The 27,333-nt window shown below is 52.2% G+C and overlaps 1 protein-coding gene across 1 annotated transcript; it reads right to left on the minus strand.

Annotated features, from left to right (window-relative positions):
- Window positions 1-12,004: 12,004 nt before the first annotated feature.
- Window positions 12,005-26,793, minus strand: PLPP7 (phospholipid phosphatase 7 (inactive)). The gene is made up of 3 exons (XM_053996454.1): window positions 26,728-26,793; window positions 25,567-26,039; window positions 12,005-12,843 (listed from the first exon to the last, which is right to left on the minus strand). Exons 2-3 carry the CDS (start codon window positions 26,015-26,017, stop codon window positions 12,479-12,481), a joined length of 816 nt encoding a protein of 271 aa, XP_053852429.1. The 5' UTR covers window positions 26,018-26,039; window positions 26,728-26,793; the 3' UTR covers window positions 12,005-12,478.
- Between the last annotated feature and the right edge of the window lie 540 nt (window positions 26,794-27,333).

Here is a 27,333-nt window from a genome sequence, read left to right on the forward strand (position 1 = left end):
GGATTAGACCCACAACAGACTGGGAGGGAGGAGTGTCAACAGTGAGAAGCAGTTTGGGCAGAGACTGAAGAACAGGTTTCATCTGGATGAAATTCAGTGCATAGCTCTATGCAGGATCCATTCTGGAAAAACAGCTCACCCACTGATTTTTCACCTGTTCCATAGTCCTTACTAAATTACCCCCTGGACAAGAGAGTCAAGCTCAGGAGTATTTGCTTCATCCTTGCAGGACTAATTACAAGTGAGAGCAGAAATCCTGCTGTGTGCTTCATCCTTCCACTAGTGAGAAATCTGCTAAACACAAAATATCCATTGCAGAGGACTTACAGCCCTCATCTACAGAAATATCTACTGGTATAAGGCCTCCTAGAAATAATAGAATTTCTATTGTATTCTGCAGCTTCTACAAAAATTTGCTCTGAATCCATCAATCCCTGCCCCTGCCTTGCACCAAGCAGGGTGATTTACAGGCTCAATGCTCCTGTGCCATTTTGCTATCACTTTGTTCAGCTGTAAATGGCAGCCTGCACCACAGGACAGGGCCTTACTGCCCTCACAGTCATTCACAAAACTCATCAACACACTTGGAAAAAGCAAAGTGATCCTTCTCTGTTCCCCATCCAGAGGCAATTTGGCACCACAAAGTACACATTTACCTTAGTGGGTCAGGTCACAGTCCTTCCAGTTTTCCATTTGTCTCAGACAGAAGCCAACATCAGTTGCTGCAGGAGAAACACTCAATGGTCAGCTGTGGAATCACCTGTCCACAGGAAAATATGCTTTATAATTCCATGAGGTAAGAGCTGTTTATGCCCCGAAGCATGAAAATCATTTCAAATTCAGTTGCGTCTAAATCAAGAGTGCCTCATGCCTGCACTGATGTCATTAGCTTATCTGAGACAGCTACAGAGAAATTCGAGCCTGCAACTAAGTGAGCAGGGCCTTAGGACCCAAAACCCAGTCAGCAAGAACATCAATAGAGTTGAGCTGTCATATTTGAGAGGTAGGAGAGAAGACATGAGTAGCTCTGGCAGCTCTCTGTAATCCCACGTATGAGGCTGTGTTATCCAAATATAAGGAAATGTTTTGAAAGCCAGACCTCAAGCAGAACAAAGGGACATTGGGTCTCAAATATAAAAGATTTTTCTCCCCTCTTCTTTAAGACTGAATATCAACAGAAAGAGGTATTCTGTAAGAAGAGAAAGGAAGCTGGAGTCTCTCACCTGTCTAAGCTGAAATAAGTATGAAATACTGGGAATGGAAAAATAGTATGAGAACCCAGGAATCCTGGCCTGTGTTCCTTGTAATAATTGTGTTACTTAATGCTTCTTCTAGATGCTGGATCAGGTAGAGGCTGTTGATTTTTATTCCTTTGCAGCCCATGGGAGTTGCAGGCTCTGTATGAAAACAAGATGCCATGGAAGTGTTTGTTTGCCAGGCTATTGTTTGTCCTTTTAAAGGCTGCAGACCCACTCCATTCTTCATGAGAAAATGCTGGCTGCTGAAGGACAAACCAAAATGACTATTTAAGGCACTAAAAATGGAAATCATTTAAAACAGAGCTGATTAAAAGGAAGAAACTATTCTTCCAATGAGAAGTGAATTGCTTTCAGCTGGCCTGAGAACTGAGCTTTGCTTGCAACAAAACCCAAATACCAGTTGCCTGATAGTGCAAGTATTTTGGAGGCACTTAATCGGCCATGACTTCAGTTTTTCCTTGTGCATAACTGCAAAACAAGTCTACTGCTTCTGCTCATCCTGGCTCAGTGATTATTCCTTTGGCTGGGCTGTTCAGAAGACAGCAAGGCTGTTCTTTAGGCAGATTTTAAAGCCCAGCCTTTCTTGCTACATCCACTTGGAAGCCCTCACAAAACCTTGGTTGCTTAAATAGCAAGAGATTCAAGAAAGGAAAAAAAAAAAAGTCCAGAAACATCACACACCTTTCTTACAATGTGACAGCTTGTGTTCTTCAAAAGACTCCAAAGATTGTTGGTGACATGCTGAGTTTTCAGCACCTTCAGAAAAGAGGGGAAAATTGGGAGATGGAGGTGCAAGTACCAAAGTTTTGTCAGGGAAAGACTTGGGTGTATTTTTCAATACAACACTCACTTCCAAAACATACAGAAAAACACTTAGAGAAGCAACTAGGGTTTTTTTCAGTTAGCACCTCTGTTTGCTCTATCAAAGCCCCTTCTTCAAAAAGGGTGGAAAGAAAAATCCTAGACAAATAAGGGGATAGAGTTATTTAACATAGGATCCTGCAAGGTGTATCTCAAAACACAAGGAATATTTCTGAGGAAGGCAAAACATTCCTGTGGTTAGATCAACCTGACTCTTATGACAATTCATAATATAAATATATCAAACTTCTTTCTCTCTAAATCTGAAGATCAGTCCAGATTTAAACGACAAAGTAATTTTGTTTCCTACCTTGAAACTCTCATAATGACTATAGCTGTGGTCAGGATGTGAGTGCAAGGACACATTTGGGTTCATGGTTCCAACCTTCCATCACAACAATCTGATTCCTCCCGTCCATGCATGGCGAGACAGCTGCTGTTTCACAGCTCAAAAATATCTTGCTTCACCCTGACAAAGGGAAGTATCAGCTGCTTCTGAATGCGCTGGAGCTGATGAGAATGGATGGATTTTGGTAGATGGAAACAAGCCAGCTCTTGCTGTCCCTGCCGAGCGTGGCTCTGATCAGTGACGGGATGATCACAGCCCAGGCAGCATGTGAATCCTGCACACGTGCAGAGACAGAAATGGTAACTGCAATTAACAGGCTGCAGGATGCACTTCCACAGACCCAAAGCCAAGGCTGTTGTTTGGAACACCTCTGGAGCTACAGAATTTCCTTTTTCTTGGGGGATTCATGAAATAACTCTCTTGTGAGTGTTTTTTTCTCATTACTAGTTTTGTCCCTTCCAACTCAGGAGATCCCACGTGGTCCCTTTTGAGTTCAGCTTCTTCTTTAATTATAAACAAAATTCCTAAATATTTCAGTGAGTGCTAACTACCTCTGCTCAGGGAAAACACAGCATCAGCCCCAAAAGCTCCATCCACCTCCTGCCTCTCCGTCCCTGTGTCCCTGCTCCCTTCGGGAACGGCCACATGGCTCTGGGTGTAACTTCCCACGGGACTTTGGCTGGTGGTGGGGACACAAGGGACGCGGGGGGGTCGCAGGGCATCGCCGTGCCGGGGGCTGCTCGGGGCTGCCCTCCCGGGGCCGCGATCCGGGGCGGCGGCGACATCCCGCCGTGTCCCCACTAGATGGAGCGACAAACCCAGCCTGGAGTCGCCGGCGGGCGAGCCCCGCTCTCCCCAGTGTCCCCAGTCCTGGCTGCTGCGTGCCCCGGTGGCCGGAGGGCTCGGAGGGCGGCCCAGGCAGCGGCCGGCCCCGTTCCCGCATCTCCGCCCTCTGTGTCGGGGGGACAGCCCAGGATCCCCGCGGTACGCTGGGCTCACACCCCACGCTGGTGCTCAAAGAGGCGGCCGAGGTGTCGAGCAGCTGCTTCACCACGTGGGAGTGGGTTTTTCTTGGTGCTGTGAGCACCTCGGCTTTGCTATTTAGAACCCAGGCAGCGCTAATGAACCCGGCGAGTGAGCAGCAGCCCTGGCGAACACAGCTGGACTCACCCTCACACCAAATCACCCCGCAGCTTTGCTGAGCCCCTGGGGCCAGGGCTCTTTGTGCAAAGTGGTGGGGACGTGGATGTGCTACAGCCCACCCCGGGCACGAGGAAACCTCGATAGGCCTGGTCTGTGCTCGCCGGGGCTGGCAGGGGCCACCGGTGCTGAGGGACCCCCAGGAGGCTGCGTGCAGCCCGGGTGCTCCCTTTGGAACAGACCAAAGTCAGATTGCATCATCAACACAGTTTTGTTGAAGGTGCCATTCTTTCCCCTCAGCTCATCTCCAAGGGATCTGTGACTCATCTGCTTTGCCCTCACAAGCCTGGGAAGAGGAGCATAGGCAAAGGTCGTGACCACAGAAAAGGTTCAGCAGAGACAGATGGAAACTCAGTGGCTGACAGACCCTGTTCTGTCCAAATACACACAGGGGCCAAGTGCCACCAGGGTTTGCAGCAGCCTGGGGAGGGGGTAGGTGGCACTGCTGATTCCACACTGCAGGAGGCCAAATTCACCTGTCCTGCAGCCAAGACTGATTTTAGACATAAAAGCCAGAGGATGTGGGACAAGGATGCAATGAGGCTGACTTCAGCAGGAGCCTCTCCTGTGCTGCAGAAGGTGCAGAGGCCTTGGGTCTCTCCAGACCCCTCCATGAGCCTCACACCATTCCTGTCCAGCCCTGTGGGTGAGCATGGGGTGTGCGGGCTGGCAGGAAGGAGCTCCTGCCCTTGCCTGGGATGTGCATCTCACTTCACCATGGAGGAGAGCCAGGCAGTGCCAGGGCTGGCAGGCGCTACGGTGGGAGCACAGCCAGGGGGTTATTAATAACCTGCTGAGTCAGGGGGGGCTCTTGGGTTTCAGGATCACAAGACAGGCGCCGAGCAGCTCAGATGGATCTCCCTCATTCCTAATTTTTTCATTGACAGGGACAACTGCTAAGATGGCCTCGTTCTCTCTGCAGGACAGCTCGGCCCCATCCTGACAGTCGCTGCACCCAGCAGGGATGCAGGGTTTGGACTGGAGCTGCAATGACCCCAAAAATACAAGTGCTGTCCTAAAGGAATTAAATAAGGAGGGCAAGGGCAGAGACACATAGGATTGATCAGGACACAGCAGCCATAACAGCCCTGTTCCTCATCAGTGTAATCAAATCTCATCATGGAAAGAAAAATTAGTACCACAGGCCTCCCGTCCTGCTTCCCTGCAGGGTCCTCTCTGCAACCCCCAAAAAGGCTGTGACTGAGGCTGGCATCCTGCTCCTACCCAACAGGATGGAGCCAAGGACCTCATAAGATGCAAAGAGAATTTGGAGGATCTGGCAGACATGCACATTTCAATGTCTAATTTAAAGAGTTTTGCAGGGGATGAAAAGCCTCAGGGGATAGGGCAGCTCTAGCAAGTTTGGGATGGGATCAGACCTCCCAGAAAGCACATTGTCCCAGCCTGGCTGCCACAGCATCACCTGTGTTTCTGCTGAAGCTCTTGGCTGAGACAGGCTGAGGTCTGCTCTGGGGTGATCCCTTATGCATTGCTATGGAAAAGTAGTCGGTGATGTGGAACAGATTAACTTTCAGATGCAGCAGCCCATGGTAGCAGTGTGCATTGCAGCTGAACAGCTTCTCTTGCAAACAGTCCAAGAGCAGATGGGGTGACAAAGGACCATCCCCAGGTCTGAGCCTGGCCCTCAGGGGTGCTGCCAGAGCAGGGGGTGCAGGGTCCCCTCGCACACACACGAGCTCCCATCACGCTGGGACCTGGGCACTCCCAGAGCTCCTCAGCCCCACAGCCTACTGGTGTGAGGGTTTGCCTGGCCCTGCTCCTCTTTCCCCATCCTACCCACCCCGGGTGTGCTGGAACACAGTTGTCTATCAGGAAGGAGAGCACTCTGGCTCTTGCTGACAGAGTGTTTCAGGCTGGCAACACCTCCAACAGCTATTTTTTTCACCCAGGTCAGGACCAAAATAAGCTTCTCACCCATCCCCAGCAGCTGTTACAGACATCACCCCGGCCATGCCGGTGTTCCCTGGCCCCTCTCCTGTCACAGTGCTCCAATCCCAGCGCCTGCAATTGCTGTTGCTGTAGCTGCCACTTGCAGTGGCTGAAATAAGTGAAGTGCTGAAGCTGTGCTTGACTCCTGTGTCCCCAGAGAGGTCTCATTTCATTGTATCAGGCTGTCTGAGCCGCTGAGGCCCGTTCATTTCAATTAGCCCGGTAGCTCTCCAATCCTATTTACCTTTATGAATGTGTGAGCATCTTACTGCTTCCCACAGCAGCCAGATTAAAGGGTGAGCGAGGAATCACACACTGCATCCCTTGCAGGGCAGACCCACAGCAGTGTACTTCCTGCAGTGAGTAAACTGAGACACAGATAAAACCATATCCAAGGGACACAGCAAACCTCATTGAGTTGGGAGCAGCCTGCAGTGGTAATCCCCAGATTAGCCAGAAAACTCAGTCTATACCTTTTAATTTAAAATAAATATTTTACATTTTAGGTGATGCATCTTTTGGCAGATAAAAGATAGAAGAGCCTGGAAAGGCTGTAGTCCCTCAAGTCTCCTTTTTGACTAAATGCTCCCTCCCAGCAGGACCTGTCCTGAGGTCCATGTTCCTCACTTGGATTTTAACAATCATTAACCATCTCAACACATTCCAGCACTTAAATAGGCTCCTTGAGAGGGAGAGATAAGGTATCAGCTTTCCGGTTCATCTTGCCAGCCTGTCTGCAGCAGATAAGCATGTTGGGCAGCAGGAAAAAGGTTATCTAGAAAGGAAGCTGAGCAACGGTTGCTGTTATTGCAGGAGGCTTTGAAAAAAAGTCACCCCACCAGGAATCCCACAGCCCATACAAGCCCTTCCCGGTGGAACGTGATTGATGGTTGGAGTCCAGCTGTGCCTTCCTCCCGGGGTGGGAGGCATCTTCCCGTCGGGGTGGGCAGAGCTGCCGAGGTCACGCTCTCCCACAGAAGGTCACATCAGAGGCAGGTGCCCAGAAACCTGTTGCTTTCCCTCTCTCCTGCCTTGCCCCTGCTCTGAGGAATAGCAGCAGGAGGGGTTTGGATCAGCTGCCCCTTCAGCACATCTCGAATGTTTCTGAGCTGAGAAGTCCGCGAGAGGGAATTTTTCTGCCCAAAACTGAGGAATTGCTGTTGTGGGTTGTGCATGGGGTCCCTGGAAACCAACACTGATCTCCCACTGATGACTGCAAGAGCAGAAAGGAGATCCTGAGAATTCTCAGCCTTTCTTAACCCACGTATCACCTTGCTTTTTGTGATGGGAGAGGAAAAACAAGCCATGTTGGCAATGGAGGTTCATTTACCCCTAGTGAAAGATGTGCCTTTCCTTTGGACAACCGCTTGTTCATTCATCTTCCTGCCTGTACTATGTTTGCTTTTTTGCAGTTGCAGAAATGATGCATATCAGCTAGGGAAATAAATGGAAAAAAAAAAAAAAAGGCAAAAAAGCAGCCATTTCCACCCAGACCACCTTTCTGCCTTTTTGTTATCATTCAGGGACAAAAGACCCCTGGTCACAGACATGCTAGTTCAGGAAATGGCCTAAATCGGGGCTGCAGAACAATTACCGGAGCAAATCCTGCCAGGAAGTGCTCTGAGCCCACTCAGCCACCTTCTCTACCCTCTGGACCTGCCACCTCCCTCCTGCCTCCCTTTCCAAGCCATCCTCATGGCATCCCTCCCCATGCTCCTGTATTTTCCTGATTCCCATTAATCTGTGTTTTATATAACCCCTGGTTTGTGCTGGACACAAAAGCGACGCTTTACTGTGCTATTAATACACAACTCAAGGTTTAGGATTTAAAGCAAATAAACCTCCCCACAGTCAGGAGAAGCAATCCATGACAAACCAGTGATGGCAGCTCCAAGGTGCAAATTACAATGGAGAGAGGGCACCCACACCCAGATACCAGAGGCTGATTCCTTAATCACCACTGCATTGAGTGTGTTTAACTATTGCACAGCTCCTTGGCTGGAAGCAAACATCACCGAATGCCCAAAGCACTTTGGGCTCTGGGCAAGTGTTTCATGAACATCCATCATTTTAGCTCTCAGCTTCTGTTCCCATTGCTTTTCAGTTAATTAATTTCTGCAGGTCTGGCTTACAAGCACTGATGGTCTTGCACAAAACTGCTGGTCCTGGGAGAAGAAAGGAAATCAGAGAGAGTCCCAGGGGTGTGGGGATATTGGAGGGATAGGGACTCAGGGCAGTTTCTGGGGAATGGAAACCAACTGCACCTGTTTGCAATTTGTTAAAAAAAACTGGGATAGATCCCTGTGCGAAGCCCAAGTCCCATCCTCCAGAGAAGCTCAGAGGAACCACAGGGTAAAGGGAAGAGCACTGGCATTTCCAATGGCCCTGAGCCCGCAGGCTGGCCAGCAGCATCTGCTGCAGGGTTCCCACACGTGATCCCAGAGCTCTGGAGCCTCCTGGGAGCTTCAGCCAATTTGTTCCAGCACTGCAATTAGCGCTTCATCATGGCCAGACTGTGAACAAAGGCTGTAATACCACTCAGCCTGCTAAGAACCAGGTATTTTCCAGGGAAAGCTCTTTTTTGGCTGGGTTGGGGTCCCCCCCAAGGCCATTCAGCATCTCCTCTCTGCAGCAGGGTTCGCCCACGGATCAGCCTCGCTCAGGCTGTGTGAGGTTAATGGATTTCAAGCGACTCCTGTGATTAACTTTTCCTAAATCTCCAATTCTTTCGTGCCTTCTATTTTTATAAAAAGAAAAGGGAGGGAGGCGGTATTTACAAGGGATTTCACTCAAATAATGAAATAAATGTGATCAGCCGAGGGACCTTTAATCCGCTTTGACTCCTGTGTCCTGGGGAACGAACGAGAACAGAGATCTTTGCTGCTCCGAGTCCCAGCGAGGCACGGAATGAAACAACCCCATCCCTGCCTGTCTGGGGGGCAGAGCCCCAGCATCACCCCTAAATCAAGCACTGTCTGCAGACACAGGCACATCAGCCAGGCACTTGGGTCAACACCAGAGAAAAACACCTCTTTGGTCACCTGCTCCCACCTGCGGCGTACATGTCCATGTCTCTGTGTGCTGAGGCAGGAACTGGCTGCATCTCTAGTTCAGGTGACCAAAATCACATAAAAGGCATCATCTGTGCTCGTGTATCTTTTGTGTTGCAGCACCCTCTGGAATACATGTGTATGAAGGAGAGACACCATCTGTTTCCTTAGGCTTTGCCCAATATATTAAACTTGTAGCCTGGAAATTACATGGTTAATTAGCACTTTAATTAAAATTTTTAACTGAAAACCATGCAGGTGATTCCCCCTGATTGGAATAAAACCTCAGAGTTTCAAAAGTGAGTTTGTGGCTGCCAGGGACGTCCTGTGGGGCTTGGTGCTGCAGGGAGCAGTGTCAGGGCTGTGACAAGAGCTGAGGCTGCTGCACTGAGCTCCTGGGAGCCAGACAAACCCATGGGTCTCTTCACCCTCCTCAGGGATATCCTGACTGAATAAAAGGAGTGTGTTTGCCCAAGAAAACCCAGCCTGGGGTGAACTAGAGCCACACCTGTGCTACTGCTGGGACACCTTGTGTGACAGCCTTCCTAATTCTCTCCTGAATCCTTAAATCTGCCAACCCACCCTCCACCATCTCCCGCAGGTCCCTCCCCTTCAGCTGCCTCACCCTGGGAAGGACACGGACAATGAGTGAGTCCTGGGGGACAGAGAGGACCCTGCCCTGGCAGGGAGGGCAGCACAGCCCTGATGTGGGAAAGGATTTGTCCCACCTACATTTCAGCACAGCCCCAGCCACAAATGTACAAAACAGCTTGTCAGGAAAAAAAAAACAGCTTAGGTTGAGGAGAGGAGAACTAAACACCCCAGGCGTGATTGCCACATATGCCCAAAGATATAATCCAGATTTGCTACTTGCCCTGGCCCTGGAACTTTTTTTTTTTTTTTTTAATTTAATAAATTAAAATCTCTTTTTGCTGCTGAGCATAATCAGCATTAGGGTGAGGGGAGGAGGGGCCTTTCCTTCCCCTGCAGGATCACACACGAAATCGAAATCATCACTAGGGCAGCCTGGGACTCTCCCAGTGGCACCACGGAGTGCTGATGGCAGCAGTCCCCAACCCCCACACTGCACTTGTCTCCCCCTGGCCATTTTCTTAATTAATCTCTTAGATGAACTGAGAGGCAGAAGATGCCACAGTCAGGACTTCTTCAATCCTCTGGTTGGACAGGTCTTGGCTTGGAAGGATCATTCCTCCTCCCAAACCTCACAGGCTGAGCCCTGTGTGGCTGAATTTGGGGATCTGAAGGTTCAGGCAAAACACTCACATTCCTGGACAATCCTGAAGGAGCTCAAACCATTTGGCCTTTTGTCTCCCCACATTGCCACGGTGAGCATCTGCACAGAGCAGCCCCAGTGTCCTGCTCCAGCTCACAGGGACAGGGGACAGGCACCCACCATCCCTTGCTGTTGCTATAGAGACAGAAGCTGCTTTTCTCCACAGCTATGCTGGTTGTTTCTGATGCTGGTTGTTTCTCAGCGGTACCTCCAGCATGGCAGGCACGGAGAGAGGGATCAGGAATGTCTTGGTTTGCTGGGAGGGCAGCCATGGCTAAGGCAAGGCTCTGCCAGGCCTCTCCTGGTGCCTCTGTGCCCAAATCCACACTCATCTTGTGGGGGGTCTCCCAAAAACCTTCCCTCCCGTTGCTTGGGGCACTGAAGTATTGTGGGGGAGAAGGGGCACAGGCTGCAGGGGGATGAGGAGGAAGATTCCCTGGAGAAACTCTCTGTGGGAGAAAGCCCTAGCCTATGAATCCCAGCTTACCCCTGGGAATTACCCCAGCTCACCTCCCCCTCCTGCCTTGCTTTGCAACCATGTGCTGGGATGAGACCAGCTCAGCTGATCTAACCCACCGTGGCAGGTTCTCCAGGCCATGCTCTCCTGATTACACCAGCAAAGATCAGGAGCAACTCCTACAAATCCGTTCTGCCACCCTGGATATACCAAGAGAAGACAACACAAGTGCAAGGAAACCTGGACCTGTTGACACGGCTGGAGAATCATCCAATCTATTTGCAAAGGTTCCAGTAAATTCTGGAGCTACAAAGTGAGAGTTTCCCACAAAGCTGTGGGAGAAAAGGCATCCCCTCCTCCCTGCCCCTTCAGGAACTTGTCATCTCCAGCTACACATTGGTGCATCACCCACAGTCAGAGCTCAGAGCGTGCTGCCATCCTTGCTAGGGATGAGGATAAACTCTGCCACGTTTAATAATGCCTGGAAGGAAGAAAAAGCACCACAGCTCACTTCTTCACAGAAATCTCTCCAGGAGAAGGAGGCTGGCAAAGGAAAACCCTGATGGGAGGGTAGCACATCCCTGCTCCCACACACAGCAGCAGGAGGGAAGCAGGACAGCACCTGCCACCCCCGCTGCTCTGCCTGCTGCTGCTCCAGCCTCCAGGGACAACCCTGAGCTCTCCCCTTTCCTCAGCACGCTCGGTGACAGCCCTTCCCAGGGGACAGCTCATCTGTGAGCTCCGTGGGAGGCTTGTGTCTGAAGGACATGGATGCCCTCCTTACCACGCTCCTGCTCCAGCCTCGGAGCCGGCAGCGCGGGAAGCCAGCAGCTCCCAGGGCTCTGTGCTGACATCCCAGCTGGAAACGCATGCCAGGGATAGATTTTCTGTTTAGCTTCTTTTCATATTAATCATCAAAGAGCAACAAATGTCAGCAGCTTGCAACAGTCATTACTGAATGTCTTCTCACTAGCCCCTGTAGGAAGAGGCCGCCCAGCGTGCAGGGAGATGACAGCACAGGACCCAGCTGACTCCTCCCTGGCCTTGCAAGCCTGGTGAATTTTTCTTGGGATCCACAGGAGGACAGGGATGACAGGACCTCTCCATTCTGCAGGATCCAGTCAGGAAAGATGCTATGTCTGATAGTATCCATCACCTGCCAAGCATCAAACTGTCTTCTAGAGACAGCTAGACCACAGAGAACTGGCACATTCTGTTCAAAATATGGGATTTTCTTATGGCAGTTGCGAGGGGGGATCTATTTTGGAGACAGCACGTTGAGCATGGCCATCACTTGGATAAGGATCCACCAGGCTTCAAGGAGGCCATTTGTCAATAATGGGAAGAAACAGCACTACATCAGGGCATCGTGTGTCCCTTACCAGACCAAAAACTCCTCACACACCCTCACAGAAGAGGTTTTCCTTCAGGGCCCTGAGCACCCACCTAGGCCCATCCCAACTAAAACAAAAGTTTGCATCCCCTTGGGCAGCAAGACTGCAGGACCTGCCCCCTGAATGTATATCTCAAAGCCACACTGGGCTTGTTTTCTCCCCTCCCTCATGATAAGAACCAAACAGGGCAGGATTTTTATGATTATTTATTATCTGTAAAGCACCAGCAGTGTCCTGACTCTGTACAAGACACAACTGCTGGGCTTACAAAAAGAAAAAAAGCACTGTGGCCAAAATAATTTATCCTCTAAAAAGTTCACAAATGTGTTCTCAGGAAGCTCTCAGGCACTGCCCATCCTGAGGACATATCAAGGTGCCAATGTGAACCACCTAAAGAAGGCAGACATGGAGCTCATTTCTCTCACCTGTAAAGCTTAATTAGGCTGCTGTCCAAACACAGCTTGAGAATACGGCCAAAACACAGGTATGGCCCTTGATTTCTAAAACCCAATTCATTACAAGAAACTTTTTTTTTAAAGGTGGGGAAGCGACATTAAAAAACACCACTACTCATGGAAGTTACTACTGCTTCCAACAAACAACACGTAGAAAATACTGGGAGGGGGACTCTCAAAGTATCTTCTAGTTTCCAAGTCCTCCATGTTCACCAGATGGATATCAACATCTGACACGTGTTGGAAGACATCCATATCAACTCCACCAGCCTGAACTGCAAGTAGCCGAAAACAAAGCCGGAGAGGACATCAGTGATGTGGTGCCGTCCGATCATGACGCGGGAGAAGCCCACGCAGAGGGCCCAGAGGACCAGCAGGATGCGGAGAGGGATGGCCAGGACCAGGTGGTTGAGGAAGAACTTGGAGAGCATGGCCACCCTGCTGGCGTGCCCGGCGGGAAAGGCGTAGGTGTCCATGGTCAGGTAGTCCAACAGGCCAGGGGTGATGTCGTACGGGCCCTTCCGCTTGGCCAGCTTCTGCAAACCTGCCACGATCATGATATCCAGGAGCAGGGCTACAAAACAGGAGACAGAGAGGGAACAGTGAGAGACAGAGGAGTTGAGGGCAATTTTCAAGGCATAACATTAAAGGGTTATCATTGTCTTTAAATAAAAATTTGTGTTTGGTTCTGGCCAGATGTCCATGGTGCAGCTGTACACAACTTCCCCATCCTCAGGTCACCACCCAAACGTTGATCAACCCTCCCAGTCTGCTCACAGAGGAGGCAAACACCACTGTCACCATCTGGCAGAGGAGAACCCCAAACCGCAGAGGCGAGCGACGCACCTGGGGAGGAAGAGAGCAACTGGCAAAGCTAAAATTGAAACTCTTTTGGCCCTCAAACCACCGCTCTGGGTGCTCTTGTTGCTGCCTCCACCTCGTGCTTTAGAAACCTCGTGCAGCAAGGTCCCTGCCTGGGGCTCTGTGCCAGGCTGGCCAGGCTGCAGTGAGCAGTCTGCTGGAGGAAAGGTGCCCCACAGCACTTTCTAGTGTTGTCCCTTGTCCTCTCCCAAGCCCAACACCTCCTCCTGCCCAGAGCAGCCAGGGGATCACACCATGCTGACAGATTTCTCACCATACTGACAGATTTCACTAAGAAAAGAGCATTAGGAGCCAGTGAGCCAAGGGGAAAGCCACACAATAAAGAAAAATGGGCTCCCGTGTTAGAAACAGCACCACAGTGTGTTGGAGGGTGGGTGACATCCTCCTAGACATCCCCCACCCATCCTTCTTCCTTTGCCAAAGCATCAAACACCCAGAAGCCATTTCTTGTTTCTGCTCACCTTCTGCTCCCTGTGACTTTCTGCCTGCAAGTCACCCCACACAGCCCCTTCCCTGTACAAATGCACTGGGGGTACCACACCTCCCAGCCCCAGCAAACCCAGGCTTGTGATGGCACAGGCACCTGCAGCTGCAGCTCTTACACCAAACCAACATTCCTCCTTAACAGCTTCAGGAGTGAAACCCATCAGCACTTATCTACATCACCCTCCTCTTCAGCCCACCCGCTTCGTCCCAGCCGACAGGTACTGTCATTTCTATTTCCTGGCATCAATTTTATTTCTCTTTAATCCCCTCATCTGCTTTTCCCCAACCCTCCTAATTAGTCAGAGTTCTGATTTCAGCTCCCTGCAGCAATGACAAGGACATATCTGCCATCACCAGCACAGCCTGCTCCCTCAGCAGGAATGCCAGAGGCCAGTTGTTTAGTTCCCAGGCTCTGGTAAAGACCATTCCTTGAGAGCTGACAAGGCTCCAGGAGCATGGATGGGAGTGCAGTGGTGGTGGGGATGGGAAGTCATGGGAGGCAGCTCCACCTGCCTGCTCAGCACCTGGCAGGAGCTGGGAAGTGAGGAGCTGTCACAGCAGCTCTGCTCACCCACCTTCCCCGTGTGCCGCCCCCAGCCCGCAGCACTGCTTTGGGAAGGGGCTGGTATTTATCCTGGCCAAACCCTCTCCTTGTGGGAGTCTGCTTTTCTCCCTCATCTGCAGGGCATCTTGCATGGGGAAGTGGGACAGCAGGACCTCCCTGAACCTTCTGCCCAATAGGTCATGCATGCCCTGGGGTCTCAGAGCTGTGGAGGGCACATGGAGCAGAGGAAAAGATCTGGGTGCCAGCTCCTCCCTGGCATGGACAGCAGCAGGAATCAAGGCTAGACACAAAAAGCAGGAGACTGACACAGAGCAAAGGTTCATGAGTGGCACCTGAATAAAGATGTCGAGGCTGCAGCTGGCAAGGGGCTGCAAGGAGGCCAGTCACACCAGTGGGCCTGTAGCAGTAGCAATGGGTTTAGGAGGACAAGGACAATCAGGGACTGCCCAGCTCCTGCTGGATGTGACCAGCAGGCAGGGAGAAAGCAGGGGGAGGTCTGCAGCCCACCAGGACCCTTGCACTCAGCAGAGTGGTTGTCTGCAATTTGCTGAATTCTTTTTTTTGACAGGCTGGCTGTGGGGAGAGAGGGAGGGAGGGATTTCAGACACAGGCTGTGGAGCCCTGGAGCAGCCACTCACCCTGGCTCCCTGTTAAGGTCAAATGCTGTGAGCCTGGGCCTGGCTGACCATGACAGGGCTGCCCCGCTATGCAGGGCTCTGCTCATGCTGGGCTTCCTAAATCACCCCCAGCCCAACTCCTCACCCCATTAAGTGACCCCCCCGCAGCCCTGATCCAGCAAATTGCTTCAGGAGATGATTTTCAGAGCTCATCAGCTGCATTTCCCACCAGCCCCATCTCACCCTGGATGAGAACTGTGTGAAACTGAAGCTCCACGATGCTCTCTCGGGAACCCAGACTCATCAAATTCTCAGGAACCCAGAAGCATCAGAGAAATGATGTACCAGTGCTGCCAAGAGAAGACTCTGGCCCAGGCTGCTCTGCTGAAGTCAGCACCAATTGCATTGCTGAGAAGCCAAGCCAGGGCTCCAGAACGAGTCTGGGCACCCCAACAGATCCCAGTGTCTCCTCCACGGTGTTCAATAAATTCCCTAGAGCCCATTCCCCACCAAACCTGCCCATGCATCAGCAGCACAAGTGCCATGTGCTTTAGCAATGCGTGGTGCTCACCACTGCCCGTCAGTATTTTGCACTGGCAATATTTTTTTACGGTCAAAGGTGATGTCAGGGCAACTTGAGGGATGCAGGCATGTGTGCATGGAGGTGTTCAGGGCATGGAGAACAAGCCAAAGAGCAGTTCTAATAATCCTTTCATTCAGAAGATGAATAAAATGGGCCTTCAGTACTGCTAGCTTTGATTTTCGTCAAATGATGCACAGAAAGCAAAAAGCCTCATTTGCCCACATTTCAAGATTGGAAGGCATGACAGCATTAAAACCAGGGGTTAATTTGCCGTTAAAAAGAAAAAAACCACGGAAGATCCCTCATCTGGTGCTTTTTCTGTCACTTCCCCTTGCACTTTCTGTTCCTTTCATGGAGATTTCTTTATGAAACAGCCCCAGCAGTCAGCCCTGGCCCCTGAGGCATGGGGGGTCCCACTGCCCTGGGGTCTCTGCTGTTCCTTTCCCAGTGCTGGGTCTCTGCTGTTCCCTTCCCTGAGCTGGGTCTCTGCTGTTCCTTTCCCAGTGCTGGGTCTCTGCTGTTCCTTTCCCAGTGCTGGGTCTCTGCTGTTCCCTTTCCCTGAGCTGGGTCTGTGCTGTTCTCTTCCCTGAGCTGGGTCTCTGCTGTTCCCTTTCCCAGTGCTGGGTCTCTGCTGTTCTCTTCCCTGAGCTGGGTCTCTGCTGTTCCCTTTCCCTGAGCTGGGTCTCTGCTGTTCCCTTTCCCTGAGCTGGGTCTCTGCTGTTCCCTTTCCCTGAGCTGGGTCTCTGCTATTCCCTTTCCCAGTGCTGGGTCTCTGCTATTCCCTTTCCCAGTGCTGGGTCTCTGCTGTTCCTTTCCCAGTGCTGGGTCTCTGCTGTTCCCTTCCCTGAGCTGGGTCTCTGCTGTTCCCTTCCCTGAGCTGGGTCTCTGCTGTTCCTTTCCCAGTGCTGGGTCTCTGCTGTTCCTTTCCCAGTGCTGGGTCTCTGCTGTTCCCTTCCCCGAGCTGGGTCTCTGCTGTTCCCTTCCCCGAGCTGGGTCTCTGCTGTTCCTTTCTCTGAGCTGGGTCTCTGCTGTTCTCTTTCTCTGAGCTGGGTCTCTGCTGTTCCTTTCCTCGAGCTGGGTCTCTGCTGTTCCTTTCCCCGAGCTGGGTCTCTGCTGTTCCTTTCCCCGAGCTGGGTCTCTGCTGTTCCTTTCCCAGTGCTGGGTCTCTGCTGTTCCCCTTCCCTCTCCTGCTGCCGCCGCCGCTGGCAGGGTGAATCAGCAGCGCTGCTGCTGCCGGTGCTGCCAAGGGCCCATCCTTCAGGAAGAGATGCAGGCAGTGCCGTTGCCCAGCAGCCCCATCCCCGGCCCTATTCCCTCACAATCCCATGACCTCCATACCCGCTCGGACCTTGGCTCGCTTCCTTCCTCCCCTTAATGCACACCAAATCCTCCCTCCTCGGGTGGGCACAGCGTTAGGCAGCTAAGGGGTTAACTTTATCACGGTCCCCTGGGTGCTGCAGCTGCAGGTGGTGTCTCTGCACTGTTCCTGACTTGAACCCCAAGCCCCTGGGCCTTGCACCTGCAAATCAGCAGCACCACCTTGGCTCTGTCCTTCCCTGGTGCCTCACACAGAGCCCTGCAAATCCTTCAGGCTGTGCTGGCTGGAGGCTGGAGCAGACACAGCCCCAGGAGAGCCCATGGAAGGCAGCCTGCAGCTGATGTACAGCCTGCACTGGCTGCTCTCTGGGGACCCTCGGGGCTGTCAAAAGCATAGCAGGCATGGCAGAGTGCCACCTGACTGAGGCTGAGATGAGAGGAGCAAGAAATTTTAATATGAAGCATGTTTTTCATCATGCCTTTCCCCCCCAGAGCCAGGTAGCACTGGATTTAAACCAGAGGCATCACTGGATGTAAAATCCAGGTAGTGCTGTATTTAAGAGCAAAGGAAGGATGAGCTCTTGCCCATTCTTGCTCCTTTCACATTTTTCTGAAAAAGATCAGGAATTTCTCTGTTGACCTGGTGTTAACGGAAACAATCCTTCAGATTTCCAACACAAAATCACCCAGTCCCCAAATCCTGCATTAACATCTACAATTTCCTTAAAACACAAAACCAAAGGCAAGTCTTGTCTTGCCTGTGACAATTTTAGCATCTGAGATCACCTTGGTATTGTAATATGCCAACATCTGGCATCAGATGCACAGTAAATGAGCTGAAAGTGAACCCCCTGGGCAGGCATTTCATATCTATTAATAAGGAAAGGAAAACAATTATCTGCCTTGCTCCTACCACCAAACACTAGGAGCCCATTAGGAGTGGAGAGGTGATCAGAGAGGAGCCCTGTGCAGGCTGGGCACAAGGACAAACCTGAACCATCATCAGCAGAACCCAACCAAACCCCAAAGCTTGAATTTAAGAGGAATTGAAACAGCTGGATGTCCCCTGCCACCATAAGGTCCTTTCTGTCCCCGAGGTGGCATCTCTGCTGCTGTCCCTTAAGGCTGGAAGAGGCTGAGGATGGTGTGAGCACCCTTGGGGACGTGGTCTGCTCCAGGTTGGAGCCAGGCAGCGTCTCCAGGGACGGAGGTAGATTCCAGCTGGGATGTTTATATAAACATGTTATCAAAACCGCAGCTGAAAAACAACCTGGGTGCAGATCTAGGGGCAGGGGGGCGGGGAGGAAAAGAGGAGAAAGCCAAAAAAACCCTTGGCCTCATCTGCTCCTGCAGCCAAGATCCACGTGACTTCACACACATGGGGCTGCTTGCATGAGGCAAGGCTGCTCTCCAGAGCCCAGCCTGTGAGGTCGGGATCAGAACCAGTCACAAGCTGGACTCAGCCTCCCAGAACCGTGGCTGAGCACATGGGGAGAGGAAAACAGGGAGGTAAATGCCCAGGAATGAAGAGTGAGCTCATTACATGAGCTCAGGAGGCTCCCAATGTGGGAGCAGATGGAGCAGATGTGCCTCAGACAAGATGTGCACAGAGCAGAGCCAAGCTGGGGACAACTCATTGCCTGGGCTTCAAACCCACCGTGCTGGAGGTGGCATGTGCTCCCCCCTGCAGCTGCTGAGGCCACGTGTAGGGCCAAGACTGGCTTGGAAGGTCCTGTATTGCCCAGATTACCCACCCTCACTCAGTACTGAACTCTGGACAAATGCCACCAGTCCCAAGAAACAGTTTCTTTAGCTCTATAATTAGAATTCTTTCCCCCCCCCCCCCCCCCCCATTTTTCTTCTTACTTACATGCCCCCTCCTACTCCTTCTGAACCTCCCAAATCTCCTGCAGGCATTAGGCTCCCTGACCTGGAAAATGAGCTGTTTGCAGCCTTATCTAGTTGACATTAATGAAAGATGCAGGTTTCAAAAGAATCTTCACCCTCTCTCCAGTGGAGTCAGTGGCAGCTCAAAGAGGTCCACTCTGGAAATGAACCCCTCCATTCCATTTTGTTCCCCAAATGTGGCACTATTGGGTGTAAGAGCTGACAAAAAGCACAGATGGCATGACACATTGAAGAGCCAATGAATCAGGCATTCTGGTGTTTGGGGGGGGTTATTTTTTGGCTGAACAAGCATCAGTGTGGGGTAAGTGGTCATGGGGAGGTGATAAAATGGTGGAAAGCAGAATTGTGCAATTAATTAAAATAAAAACCCACAACAACTAAAAATAGATTTGCTATATTCTAGATGATTAGAAGCAGCCCTGAGTGCAAACACAGGCTGCCTGGAGTTCTCCCCTTGGAAACACTGTGCCCTGGGAACTGGAAAATTTGTACTCAGCATCAAATACTGAGCAGGGGCTTCACTGGGGGGCTGCACAGGCTGGGGTGAGATGCAGGCAAGAGGGGGAGCACAGTGAAAAGGGCTTGTGCTGCTGGGGGAAAGGAGCTGAGCAGCCCTGAGGATGGCTCATCTGCCTCCCAGAAGGGCTCTGGCAGCTTGAAATGCTCCTGTACCCCATGGCAGCAGCACAGGTACCATCAGCACATCCCAGAACCACACGCAGCAGCACCTACAGCACTCTATGGGATGAGATGGAGAGGGAAAAGTGCCTTGGCCTGAGGAGCAGCAGCACGGCCCAGCCCACAAAGGCTGGGCTCCTTGATTGGCCTCAGTGCTGTTTGGGCTTGGAGTTCCACCCCACTGCTGTCAAAGAGGCAAACTGGCAAAAAAAAAAAATTAAAAATTTAAAAAAGGGTCTGATTCTGTGATGCTCAGGGGGTTTCCAACCATCACACCTCCCAGTGTGGACCCAGATCAGGTACATCTGCCAGCATCCCTGTACAGATGGAAATGGTTCTCTGTTCCAGGTTAAAACATGGAGTTTCCTCAAACTGGGGGAAAAAAGGAGAGTTCATCTAATTCCCCTCTTTCCTACCCCATCCTTCACCAATCCTGACCTGGAGCAGGACACCTGACAGGCTCTCCCTGCCTGCTGCTCCTCCCAGCAACTCACCTCGCTCCCCCACCTTCCTCTTCCCAGCCACTGCTCCTGTCAAGGCGTGTTAGAGGCAAACACACTCACCCATTTCCTGGGAGCTCCCTTCGGGCCAGAGCCTGGCTCTGCTTCTCCAGCTCCGCCTGAGTGAAACAGCTACTGTCCCCTCCGAGCTGCAGGCAGGGGCAATGGGAAGTTGTTCCCGGAGTGACAGACATAAGGATGACTCATTTCCCATGTTTATTCCCCCTCTTCCCATTCAGCAGCCCTCGCACTTCTTTTCTCTTTTGCTCTGCATTCAGGCTCGGAACCTTTCGCTGTTGGCTCTGCGAGGGTTGGATTCCAGCTCACTGCACATTCCCCAGGGCCTGCACTCTGATGCCTGCAGGGCTCACAGCATCCTCAGCAGCCTGAGCAAATCCGTGCTGCCTGGTACCGAGGGGCTGATCAGACCATGGCTCTGAGGGAGGCACCGTGCAGGCCCCTGGAAATACCCCAGTGCCTGCTCCAGCCACAGTCAGATGAGTCCCAGCCTGTCCCTGACTGTCCTTTATCCAAGGGGACACTGCAGGCTGCCCTGCAGGGAGCAGGACACATTCCTGTAGAGGAAGCAGGCAGGAAGGGGGGCAGGGCAGCCGGGAGAGCTGGGCATTGCTGCCTGCTCAGAGATGCCTGAGCTCATCAGCTCTGAAGGGATGAAGGCTGAGCACAGCACCCACCAAAGGACCACGGACTTCAGCTGCTGTATCTGGGCAGAACAGAGGCAGATTAGCAGCCTGGAGTGATAAAGAGGAATGTTTAATGCCAGGCTGGACCTGTGTCTAAATGCTGGATGCAGGGACATCTGTGTTGTTCCCTCTGCCTGGCACCTTCCATGGGTCACTCACGTTGGGTTATTTGGCATTGAAATGTTTCCACCTCACTGGGCAGACGTGCTGCTGGCTTAGTGAGACCTTGGTGGGCACTGACAGGGCTGGGAGGGGAGTGGGACAGCAGCTGAGCTCCCTCCATGTGCCAGGCTGTCCAAGGAGGGATGGTTCCACAGGGCACCAGCTCCTGAGCTGCTCTACCCATCCCTGATGGAATGTCCTCAGCCCTGCCTGGCTCAGGAAATCCCTGCTCTCACAGTGCAAGAATGAAAGGGGAAAAAATAGACACATTTGGCCCCAAACCATCTCTGGGGCTCTGGGCTGAGCAAGCTCTGCTGCATGCAGACTGATCCATCTGCCACAGCTCCCCGGCCTCTCTGCTGGGTCTGGGCTGCCCTGAGGCTCCACAGCATCAGCTCCTCTGCACTGCCTGGGCATCTCATCTACCCCGTGACCTTTACCAGCACCGGGCTGTACTGTCTGGATTTTTCATCACACAGCCTCCACAGAGAAGCACGACAATACCTGAAGCACGTCAGTATTGTTAGAACAGGGTCACTGGGGTCTCGAGGGGCTTGGTGAAGGCATTTCTTTCTCTCTCTCCATCTTAATCCACCAATTTCTTGCAAATCTGGTCTTGCTTGCAAGCTGCCAGGATGGGACCACAGAGTTCTGACTATATACATGTATTTAGAATTTTCTTTTTTAGGGGGTCTGCAGGGACTATGCTTCAGAATATCATGGCTTGGTTCCTGGTCAGAGTAAAGCTATGTCAGTATTCAGGAAGAAGGCTGGACAGAGCAAGAACTTCCTCCTTGCTGACCTCTGGGAATGGAGATGCTGCCCTGGGCTCCCTCCTTTCCTCCTCCTGTGGCATTCACCCATCCCCAGCCTGACACTGCTCAATGATACATCCACGCCCTGAGGCAGTGCTGTAATGGGATAAATGCTTAGTGACAGCACCAAAGAGCCATCCTGCCCCTCCAAGGGGATGCAGAGCCAGCTGGAGATGGCTGAGCACTGGGACCAGCGTCACTGAGACAGCAAGCAAAGAGAGCACAAGGGCTTTCTCTTCTCCTAGTCTGGATGCCTGTTCCAGAGAGCCACGACCGCAGCAGAACCAGTTCCTGGTACTTCAAACCAAGCACAAACACAATTTTATGTGCAAGGATGACCCAGGCAGGTACCTCCCAACAGCAAAGGCACCCAGCTGGATGGCAAATAACTAAACACAGCAGTGGTTTGGCTGTAAACACAAAAGAGGGGCCTCACTGGAGTGACCACTTTGGGTGGGCAACCATATTCCATCCCCAGTGACCACATTCCATCCCCACTGCAGTGAGAAGGTGCCTGGATCTGCAAAGATCATCAGATTAACGAGATCAATCTGTTTAGCTTAATAAATAGGAGGTGAAGAAATTACTTGAGCACTATCCAAAATACTGAAAGGGGGAAGAGAGGTTGGCTGAAAGAGCTGTTCAGCTGGAGAGAGAAGGGTATGGAGACGCAATGAAGGGAAGAGTCCAACTAAAAGCACTTGTGAGAATCCCTACCACTGCAGTAATACAGAAATGGCTCTGACAAGTTCACCCTCACTTGTAACTGCACATCAGATTGAGTGTTTGGGTTTTTTCCCTTAACAAATTGAACAGGAATAAATTAAGGGATGTGCTACAGCCTGTATTTTGCCGTGGGTTAGATCGATGATCCAAATGTTCTTTGCTGGCTTTGCAGTCAATGAATCACTAAATTTGGATCCACATCCTCACCAGATGGATCAGAACCAGAAACCGAGGTACTGCTGCCCCCAGGGTTTAATGGAATTTCTGTCTGGTTCTGAAGCAGATCTGGGCATTTTACTGAAAGTTTTATAACTGCTTTCCCCCTGCAAGCCCAACTGCAAAGTTCAAATTACTTTCTAAGCACCTTTTCACAAAATCCTTGTGATTGCAGAGAAAAGCGTGAATAGTCCTAAAGGTTCCAACACTGGCAGACATTTATATGAACTTTATAACTGGGGGATTTCCCGAGTTATGATTTTCTCAATTTAGCCAAGGGGTTGTGGACCTTCTCCCTGATTTTTGCTCAGCCAGGGCTGGTGATGCTGAGACAGTGTTCCTAAAAGCATGTCCTGGCAGAGGGATCTTTACAGTGGGCACAGATATCTGGTTTCTTCCATCTTTTCAGTAACAGGCTGTGTGTGCTTCTCTGGCTGTTTGGCATTTGCTGGAAAAGATAACTGTGAGAAGGGGAATCAATAAATTCCATCACAGATGACAAACATGGAGGGAAAACATTGCTTGGGGTTGCTAATCAGCATCTGCAGTGGGGAGGGATGGAGCATCCCAGGGTCAGACCCCCCTCACCCGAAATGCCCCCACATGTGTTGGCAAAGCCCCTGGCAAGAGCTCCTCCTCCATCTGCAGTGGTGCTCCTGCCAGGTTCCCAGTCCCCTTTCAGCAGGCTCCTGTCTCCTCGCCTTGGAAGCCTGATTGCAAATCCTAAACAAGTGCTCTATGATGGGCTGGCTCCCTGCCCAGACACTGCATCAGAAATTCTGCTTGATGTATCAAACCCTCAGCAAGCCGGGGGAAGGGAGGAGAGCCCGGGGAGGTACGGAAGGGGTGTCACAGACAACCCCAACTTCCTGGCTTCCCTCTTCCAGCAGGGAAGCACCAGGAGCTTCCCTTCCCTTTGACCTGGGCCTAAACAGGAGAGTTTTTCACCATGTCCTGGTGGATTTGAACCACAGGAAAGCAGCAGCAAGAGGGATCAAGGATGCCAGATGCAGCAGTGGTGCCATGACCTTCTTGTCTGCACAAGACCCCACTTTTCTTGGGACCTGTCGAGGTCCACCAGCCCCAGGCTCCTTCTCCACCAGCAGTGCAGATATCATGGCAGCAGCTACTCGGAGACTCAGAGTTTCTGACTGCAAGCTTAAATATCAGCCCAAGGCCACTCTCACAGCAGAGATCTGCTCTGTGGGGTGACACAAGTCCTCCTCCAGAAGCGCTGACAAGAGAGGCTGAGGGCACTTTGGCCAGTCCCACCAGTCAGTGCTGTCTTTTCAGAGGGAGCAGTGGAGCTCTTTGGAAATTGCCAGACCTATGGAACTGGCCCTTCACACCAATTAACTATTTCCTGCCTTGGCAGGGGGAGAGGAGGGGTGGGAGTAATGTGTCTAGGCAAGGATTCAAGACTCCAGAAATCCCAACTTGTCCCTGGGCACCACGTTGGAGCTCAGGAGACCTGGAGATGTGGGTAGTGACACAGGGATGAGCTCTCCCAGCCACCACTCCACGAAGTTAGAACATGACCCCAGGGTGGCTTTGCATTTGTCCTCCTCATATAGCAACAGAAGGGTGAGAAAACCTTCCTTGTTTTTAAGCCAAAAGGGGCATTAGGTCTTTGCAAGGATCTCAAATATTTTGGAGTCAAAGCGGTCGGTGTTCAGGCTCCAACCCCGTCAGAGGCTCTTGGGTCAAGAGACATCTGGAAGCTGTGCTGGTCGCTGTTAGTCACCTACTATTTCATCCTCGTGCCCTTTTAAAGGGATCCTCTCTTCCCAGGAGGGGCTGACCCCGGCACCCAGGAGCCCCTGCAAGAACTGCTGATGTCGGCGGGCTCTGCATCACGCTGGAGCTATTCTGGCTTCTTCCCCGCCACGGCCTGCCCCCAGGAGATGTCACAACACCAGGACAGTCTCCTCCAAAGGCACAGGGGAGAAAAGGCAGCTACCACTGTGCTTTTCAAGCCAGTCCAGGTCAGTTTTCATCCTCTATGAAGGATGAACTTGTGAAAAAAACCCAAAAACCTGAGGCCACCGTTGCTGAGCTGTATCACGTCACAGTCAGCCCCTGCAGACAGGACGTCCCTTTCCTGTGGTGCCTGTGAAATAAAGTGTCCCTATGGCCCCTCAAAATGCTCCCTGAGAAGAAAGGGTCTAAATCAAATGTTTTCAATTTTTCCTACCAACCAAAAGTGGGATTGCTGAGTTTTTAGGGAGGGTGAAACACCAGGGTGGGTCACAGCCAGAGGAGAGGGTAATTAGTCATAATGAAAAAGAGGATAACTGGACCCTGTGCCAAAGGCAGAAGAGCAAGAAGAGCGAGTTCCTCAGGTATACGTGGCCTGGGCAGGCTGGGACCAGGATCCAAGGCAAGTCACAGCTAGAGCTCATCCTGGTCACTGGTGGGACATCAGGGTGGGATGGGCCCTGCACAATGGAGAAGCCAAACCCTTCAACACATCCCAGCCTCCAGAAACAGGGACACTGGCCACCACCACGCAAGGAAGGACTAGCAGGAGAGCCAGAGGCATCCCAGCCTGCCTACACAGCCTCTGGGTCAAATTAGCACATGGAAACGGGGACAGCAGCAAGAAAGGTACCCAAGGGAAGGAGGATGTGAGAGCAAACTGCAGCAGGGAAGGTGACAGGACTCCATCACGTGGAGTCTGGTCAAGAAGGTGGCAAGGGGATGAAAATAACATCCTCAGGAATTGATCCAGATATTGAAGACTAATATCTTTATGATATCCTATCAAACACCAAGGCAGATGACCACAGATCAAATAAAAGACACCACTGCTGGTATCCACCCTCCCAGCACCACGGACACTCCCTCGGTCTGACTGGACAACCCAGCTCCACGCAGCACCAGGGCCTCTGTCCCTGCTCCATGGCTGTCCCCAGCTACCACGGTTACTCCATCCCTCTTAGACACCTTCTTGTGACACCCATCACCCCCAGCACCTGGGACTAGCAGGGCCAGTAAGTGCAGCATTTACCCTAAAGGTCACTCCCTGCTTCCCAGCCACTTCTGATGCCGGGAGCAGCCAGAGGAGGAGTCCCAGTGCTGCTGTCCCTTGTGAGGAGGGCTGGGCTTTCCCGGCAGGGAGGGAGGTTTGCCACTCACCTAGCAGCAGGTTCATGAGGACCTCTTGGCCTGCCAGCGTGCTGCTCTTCACCAGGCAGATGAGCGTACCCGCAATCCAGGGGATCCCGTGCCCCGTTATCCCCAGGAGGTTGATCATGGAGCGGGCACCTCCCCAGGAGGAGGCTCTGTTGGCACACACTCCCAGCCTCTTGGACATGCAGATATCGATGGCCAGCAGCGAGTTGAAGGCGATTCCCTTGAAGGAGGGGTTGAGCTGCATGCAATCCTCCTCGGGCAGCTGCTGCGACTGCCTCCGCTCCTTGGGGTTGGTGTTCTGGGCACCGGCTGCCCCGGCCTGGCCGCTCTGCTTCCTGCTGGAGCTCCTGCTCTCCTGGTTCCCCTTCAAGGGCTGATTCAGGGAGAGGAACTCAGCCCTGTTGAGGACATTGTTCTTGTCTCTGGCCCTGGACCGTGCCTGGGATGCTGGCATTGCAGTCTCTCTTTAACGCAACCTGCTTTGCAAATACCGGCAAGGAGAGAAATCCCTCTTCTCCCTGCAGAAAGCTTCCCCCACTCCCACCCTCACAAGCTGTGAATTTGGGAAGCTACAAAGGTTCCCCTCTGTTGCAGTTGCCCCCAGCACAGACTGCAGCTGTTAAATATAGAGTAAGGAATGCACATGGCTGTTTACTTCATGGGCCTAGCAAGCTTGGAAGGAAAATTAATGCCAGGCTTGGCAGCCACTCCAGTGCCAGGGAAAAAGGTTGGACAGCCAATAGATATGAAGAAGAGGAGGGAAAAACATTGTGCCAAAGGTTGGTTGCTTCTGGCCTGGTCTATTTAAATCTTCCAATTGCTTATTCCCCTGGGCTGCAAGGGAAACTGGGAAACGTAGTTCTTTTTGTGCTGCAATTCACATTTCAGTACCAGAGTCAGAACTGGAGATGATGGTATTCCCTCCTCAGGACAGCCCGTGGGGGGCTGTGCTGCCTGGCTTTGCAGCACCAAGACCAAGTGTCACTCAGGCACTTCCCCTCAAGGGGCTCTTCCCCAAATCTTCCTGATTAATCTGTTCAACTTCCCTCCCCCTGCCTGGGCACCCTAAATACCCCCCCTGGCACGGATACCTTTCAAAGCACCCCTAAGCCCATCCTCCCTGCCCGCTCAGGGTGTCCCCCCGGAGTGCCTTCCATCACTCACCCCCTTCCTGGACGAAGGAGAAGCATCACCTGCCTCCTGATCAGCCGGGAAGGAGCCGCTAATGAATTCCCATCCTCCTGCGTGGCCTCGATACCGCACGTGTCCCCGCCGTGTCCCCAGCACGGCACAGCCCGGGCTGAAAGCAGGTGACAGCCGGTGCCTGTGGCCCCCAAAAGCAGCACAGCCGCTGGCCCCAGCAGCACGGGCAGGAGGAAGGCTCTGCCAGGCCCCAAGGAGGACAGGGAACATCTGCTGTCCCTCCTGCCACGCACGCTGTGCTCCATCGCTGCCCCGAGACATCCATGCACCCGGGAGCATCCCATCGGAGCCTGCAGCTCCACTTGGCGGGGCTGAACGATCATCCTGCAGTCCCTGAGCAGCAGCTGCGTGTGTCTGAACCTCCAGCACCTCTGGGAGAGACCACCCATGTCAGCTCCTCCTGCCTGCAGGTGACAGCCCAGCCGCAGCACCCCCTGAGCCAGGTCACCTGCACTGCCAGCACCACCCCCAGGCTCCAGGAACAGGATTATTCCTATGCAAACAGGCTGGAAATCCCCCGTGGATGGAGAATTGAAGATGGATATTACACTGAGGAGCAGAACAGCC

Source organism: Vidua macroura, chromosome 21 (assembly GCF_024509145.1).
Source record: "Vidua macroura isolate BioBank_ID:100142 chromosome 21, ASM2450914v1, whole genome shotgun sequence".
NCBI classification, from domain to species: domain Eukaryota; kingdom Metazoa; phylum Chordata; class Aves; order Passeriformes; family Viduidae; genus Vidua; species Vidua macroura.

Coding starts and splice junctions, on each gene's coding strand:
- PLPP7 (XM_053996454.1), bottom strand. CDS start 26,017: ATGCCAGCATCCCAGGCACGGTCCAGGGCCAGAGACAAGAACAATGTC. Junction 12,844..25,566: donor CCTCATGAACCTGCTGCTAG/GTGAGTGGCAAA, acceptor CCTGTTTTGTAG/CCCTGCTCCTGGATATCATG.